The sequence below is a fragment of the Delphinapterus leucas genome, chromosome 2 (genome assembly GCF_059928025.1).
Source record: "Delphinapterus leucas isolate spDelLeu-1000000601 "Yukka" chromosome 2, BTC_Dleu_Yukka2, whole genome shotgun sequence".
In the NCBI taxonomy this organism is placed as follows: domain Eukaryota; kingdom Metazoa; phylum Chordata; class Mammalia; order Artiodactyla; family Monodontidae; genus Delphinapterus; species Delphinapterus leucas.
The window spans coordinates 168,338,665-168,344,664 of record NC_143130.1 but is presented as its reverse complement, the minus strand read 5'-3'; the positions used below and the strand labels follow the sequence as shown (position 1 = coordinate 168,344,664).

Below are 6,000 nucleotides of genomic sequence, written 5' to 3'. Positions count from 1 at the left end.
CCTCACCTCTCTCTTCCACGCCTTCCCCCTCGAATCTGGACCCCAGCCCCAGCCCCCCTCCAGGTCCCGTTCCCGGGCCTCCTTCCCCAGCCCGGCCTCCGCAGCACCTCGCCCCTCCTCGCGCCTCCCCCTCCCCCCGGCCCCGGCCCCGGCCCCGGCCCCGGCCCCGACCCGGGCCCGCGCTGCGGCTCCGGCCCTGGCCGGTAGGGGCCGCTCCTCGCGACACCCGGGGCCCCGCCGCGCCAGCCGCCGCCGCCCGCCTCCCCGCCCCTTCCCCAGCCGGCGCTCCCGTTACGCCGCGGAGCCGGGAGCCGGAGCCCGAGCCCGCGGCGGCAGCGGGTGGCGGCGACGGGGGCGCCCGGGCGGCGGCGGCGGCGGCGGCGGCGGCGGCGGCGGCGGCGGCGGGGCCTGCGGGGCCTGCAGGGGGGCTGGCCGGACCCGGCCAGGCCGCGATGGCGACCAAGAAGGCGGGCTCGCGGCTGGAGACGGAGATCGAGCGCTGCCGCTCCGAGTGCCAGTGGGAGCGGATCCCCGAGCTCGTCAAGCAGCTGTCGGCCAAGCTCATCGCCAACGGTACGCGCCGGGCGCTCCGGCCTGGGCTGCTGGAGGCGCCGCGGCCTCCACCGATCACCGGGCCGGGCCCCCGAGGCGCGGCGGGGCGCGGGCAGGGGCGCGGCCGGGTCACGAGGGCGCTGCGGCCGGAGATGTGCGCGGCGGGGCCAGGGCCTCGGGAACCCGGGGTCCGCGGAGCGGCGCGGTGGGGGCCTCCGGCGGCCGAGGGCTTGTGCCGGGCGTCCCAGAGTTCCGGCGTGCAGGGCGGGCTTCTGCGGAGTCAGGGGGTGGGTGTCTCGGAGTTGGCTGCTGTACTGGGGTCCCAGGGGGTCAGGGGCCGGCCTAGGGGCTCTGAGAAGTTGGAGGTGATGGGGGGAGGGTGCGTCCTCAAGACTCGGGTGTGGATGTATGGGGATCCAGGCTGTGTGTATGGTGTACTCGGAGTCATGATGTATTTACGGGGGTTCTGCGAATGGGGGTGGTGAACAGAGACCCCTGGGAAATATGCTCTGTAAACAGATGGCGTTCAAGGGGCTCCAGGTGGAAGCCCAGGCTTGGGGTGTGTGTGGGGTGGTGCTGGAAATCAGGTTGAGATGTGTCCCGGGATCCAGAGGGTAGGATGTCGAAGCTGTGGATCTAGGAAGGTCGGGTTTGGGAATATGGGGGAAATAGAGTCAGGGGAGTCAGGAGGGAGAATATTGTGGAGAGAGGTGGCAATGTGGTTGAAGAATGTTGGGAAATGGAGTTGGGTGTGTGAGGGGCTTGGGGCCTAGAGGAAGAGGGGGTCGGAGAGATCCAAGGAGTAGGAACCCGGTGCCTGGAGTTAGTCTATGACCCGGTTGACTCAACTGGTTCTCATACCCAGTGGAATCAAAATTGCATCCAAAATGCCATTTCAGAGCATAGCTCCACGTGTCCTTATTTGTTTTGGAAGCAAGTATCCTTAATATTTGCTTGTCTTTTAGTGCCCGCCAAAACCGCAGGCACCGATGCACTGGCGGGAGGGCAGAGGTTTTGTCACATTTCATCTCAGGCTTCCTGAGGCTGGGTGAGCCTATGTTGGCTGAACAAATGAATGAATGAAAGAATGAATAAATGACACTGTTCTGAGAAAGGACCGCCACACTGCTTTCAACCTTCTCGCCTCAAACTACCCAGAACTGGAGAGGGATGTCGTGTGTCCTCTTCAGGAATGGTTTATATTTGTGCCTTTTATAGTATCAGAGCCTCAAAATAAGAACTTGGTTTTGTGCACTCTCAACTGTGGTACCTTGCTTTGGGCCGGTACTTCCTGGGCAGGTGCAGGTGCCATGATCATACCAGGGGCATGGAGGAAGCACAGACCTACCTGGGCTCAGCATGTGGAACATGTTGACTCTTCTCAGTTACGCGAGCATTTGAGGAAAAGGTGTTCAGTCCCCTGGGCCCCAGTGGCAGCCTGACCTTGCTGTCCCTATAAGGGTCACGAGCTTGGCCTCTTGCTTCTCTTCCCCGTACCTGCAAAGTTTTCTTGTTTCTTCAGAGCTCGACAATCCTGGGTCTACTTTGTCACTTCCCAGCTGTGTGGGCATATAATACCTTCAGGGCGTATTATACCTTCAGGGCATATAATACCTTCATTGATCTTAGGATTAAATAAGTTCATTTGTGAGCCCCCTGGTTTTTCCCTTCAGAACACACTTGTTTCCTGTTTTATGTACTCATTCAACCAGTATTTGCATGCCCACATGTGTCGGGCATCAACAGTGGTGAATAGCACTGACCAAGCTTCTACCGTCATGCGCTTACCTCCTCTGAGGAGACAGATGGTAAGCAAATATGGACATAGTAAACAAGGTAGCTTCAGACAGTGAGAAGTGATTTGAAGAAAACAGACAAGATCATGTGACTGAGAATGATGGGTAGGGGAGGTGGGGTAACTCAAACTATGGTGGTCTCTGGAATGAGAGGGTAGATGGGCTTTCAGTGGCATGAGCCGATCTTACCTTCACGGCCCCTCTAGGCTTGGCTCCCTTTCCAAGGCTTGGTCCCTAGAATCAAAGCCACAGTCATTAATGGGGCTTGCGGGGGGAGCAGGTTGTACGGGGCACAGTGGTCCATGGGTCTATGTGCAAGTTTGGTTTGGGGAAACTCATGAGAGAGAGACTTTTGCCCCAAAACCCACATGGTAAACAGCCATTGATGGCCAAAGGTCACACAGACTAGAAAAGGTCAGAGAGATTGCTCAGGAAGATAAAAAAAAAAGAAAAAGGATGAAACAAAACAGAATTATTGCGGCTTTCCTTTGGGGTTCAGAGAAGTGCTTGTAGGAGGGTCTTTCCCTTTCTTTGGCTGATGGGGGCTCCCCTGACTGGCAGTGGGACTTCCTCCTGGCTTTGGGGGCACCAGACCCACCTGGGTGCACTAGACCTCAAGTTTTGGGCAGATTTGGCAAAATTCCTAAGCTAAAACATTTGCTGTTTAGAATAAGGACAGCGAGTTAATGTCATGTTTATCATACTAAGACAGTTACCTTGAAGGCAACCACAGGCAGAAAAGGGCACAGTCTTTGGAACCAGCCAGATCAGTGCCTGAGTCCTGGACCTGCCACTTCCTAACTCTGTGACCTTGGTCAAATTACTTAACCACTCGGGGCCTCAGTAGTTTCATCTTAGAATGAGGATTAAAAGACTTACCTTGTAGGGGTTGTTATGAGATTCAAAGGAGTCTAAAGACTCCCAGGGCTAGCCACAGAGCCTGACACCTTAGTAGGCAGGCCCTTCATTCATTCCACAAAAACTGAGTACTTGCCAATGTGCTAGTCACTGTTTTAGGCACTGGGGATCTACCAGTGACCACATCAGACAAACATCCCTGCCCTTATGACACCCACATTCTAGTAGGGAAGGGGCAGGGAGACAGATAAAATCATGAAGTAGAATGTACAGGATGTCAGATGGTGGTAAGTGGTATGAGAAGAATAAAGAGGGGAAGAAGAAAAAGTGCTTTGGGGTGGGGTGGGGGTGGGGCTTGTTTAAATGGGTGGCCGGGGAAGGCCTCTGATGGGAAGGCAGCATCTGAGATAAGAGCTAAGTTGGTGGAGTGTGTTCCAGGGAGGGGACTTCAAGGGCAGAAGCCTGGTGAGGGCAGAGGGGCGGCAGGGCCAGATGGCATGGGGCCTCGTGGGTCATGGTTAAGGCTTTGGGTTTTCTCTGAGTGATGTGGGAGACCCGGGAAGGTTCTGAGCAGAGGAGTCACTCGATCTCGCCGCTCCTGCCTGCAGTGAGCCTCTCCGCTCAGCACATCAGCGTCTGTGCTCGGGCATGGCAGCCCCTCCCCATGGAGGCCGGTAAATAGCGGACACTTTCAGAGCCTGCTGCTCCAGCCTGACTCCTTTGAGATAAATTGGTTTAGATAGTTTTGCCAAGAGGTGTATAAGGAAGAAGAGGGCCAATGCCAAGCTGGAAACAGAGCCCAGAAGTTCCTTTTCTGCCTCATACCCCACTGCAGTCACTGTTTTTAATCACTCCATCTCAAGGAACCAAAATGTGTGGCAGCTAAATGCCAGGCCCTGATGAGTTCCAGCAAGAGAGTGGGGATGGGAATACATACAAGCTAAGGGGGATGGGAGAGTCCACTCAAGCCCAGGCTCTTGCTACCTCAAGTGTGGTCTGGGGTCCAGCAGCATGGGCATCGTCTGGGAGCACGTGAGGAGCGCACACTCTCGGGCTCCACCCCAGACCTGCAGGGGATTGGTGGGCACAGGGAAGTGGGAGGGGCCCTGGCCTGGATATGGCGTGGCCGCCCGAGAGGTCAGGGGTGAACATGGAGAGCCACACATCGGCTTCTTGTCGGCTCACAGGTCAGCCCTGGCTGTGGGAGGGCAGTCCCAGCTGGCTTCTCTCCCCAGAAGGTCACCCTCTAGCCTCCTGGTGGTTAGGTTCACTGCTGTGTGAGAAAGTGCAGTGATCTGGCCCCTGGGCTTCAATTCGGACTCTGGCTGGCTGGGTGACCTTGAGCCAGTTACTTAACATCTCTGAGCCTGCGTTTCCTCATCAGTAATATAGGGTTAATAATACCTAACCCATCAGGATGGCTGTGAGGATGAAATGAGTTGATATATGTTAAACTTGTATTTGCAAAATACTGGTGTTCACTCCTTCCTGCTGACCCAGCATGACCCTGGGCAAGACAGGCCAGGTCCTGGCTATCACCTGGTTGGGAAGAAGTGTGGGAGACCTCGGGATGACACACCTGAGCTGGGCCTGGTCAAGACTTCCGCATATTTCAGTAACAGAACAGGCCTTTTGGAGCCTGCACCCGCCCCGAAAGACAGCCGCTCGCTCTGAGGCAGTGTCGGCCTCTCCCCACTTCCCCAGGCTGCTCAGCTTCTCAGACGGGCTCAGTCGCTGAGCTCACTTAGAGCAATTAGGCCCTGATCATAGTGTCTCCTGAAGGGACCATCGCCCCTCTGGTGAGGTGTGATTTGGGGTCACTTTCCTTACCTCTTGCTGAGGGGTAGGTAGGGAAGTGGTGCCTGAAACAAAGACTATTTCGGGGGCGAAGTTTGGTTACGAAATATACTTAGACCTTTGAGTGAGAGTGATCCTCGCCTTTGCCAATAGCTGATATTCCTGTGGTTTGAAGGAGGGCACGGGTGGCATTGTGGCTTCCCCTTTTGGAGGAGGGCCGGGCTCGCTCAGTCCCCTGGAGATTTCCCAGAGAGGCGGAGAGGTAATGGTGGATGGGGGGCCCCTCTGCCCGGCCGAGGGGCTTCTTAGGAAACAAGGCTGAGGTGTATCTGAGAGCCTGCAGCGGGGTGAGAAGGTGGCCCTGACGTGTAGGAATGGCTTCTTTGGACACTCCTGGGGTACGGCAGACTCTCGGGAAGCCCCCAGACACAGGGGAAGGAAACTTAGGAGACGCTCCCTCCTGGCTTTCCCAGGCCAGCGTCCTGCTTTCAAATGCTCTGTCCTGCTGTCCTCTGAAGGACATGCCTTTGTGGCAGACCACACGTCCTGATTTTTGGATCCAGAAGATTCACTTATTCCACAACGCACAGGGGTGGTTCTGAGCTAGGCATTGGGGCTCACGTGGTCGCTGTGGTCAGGGCAAAAACACTGTGACCTTGTGGCTCCACACAGTGGGGCTGGGGCTGCTCAGCTCCTCCTGCACGCCCCCCCCCCCGCCCCCCGCCTCCAGGGCACAGGAATTTCAGGCTCCGAGTGGAGAGGAAGGAGGATACCCGACATCCATCCGCTTGGCCAGCCAGCCTTTCCAGCCTGACCTCCATCCCCTTGGTGCGCGGGGCCCCTCCGTTGGCTGGCTTGGCCTCCTGGACCTTCTCGCTCCCCTTGCTTTTCATCTCTCACCTGTGCGCAAGCTGTTGGGCTCCAGAGTCCTCTCTGCAGGTCAGAAGCCTAGCCATCTGTCAAGGTCTGGTTCAGGTTCCTCCTAGCTGTCCTTCCC

General features: G+C 57.1%; 1 protein-coding gene across 2 annotated transcripts in view; it reads left to right on the top strand.

The window, feature by feature from the left end:
- The first annotated feature begins 355 nt into the window (after window positions 1-355).
- TTC7B (tetratricopeptide repeat domain 7B) overlaps window positions 356-6,000 on the top strand; it is a 239,346-nt gene continuing 233,701 nt past the window's right edge. The window contains exon 1 of one of the 2 annotated variants that reach the window (XM_089908118.1): window positions 356-573. In XM_089908118.1, the coding sequence (XP_089764244.1) occupies window positions 453-573 (121 nt within the window). In that variant the 5' untranslated portion in view covers window positions 356-452. The remainder of the gene's footprint in view (window positions 574-6,000) is intronic. The other variant, XM_022576286.3, reaches the window with a different exon arrangement.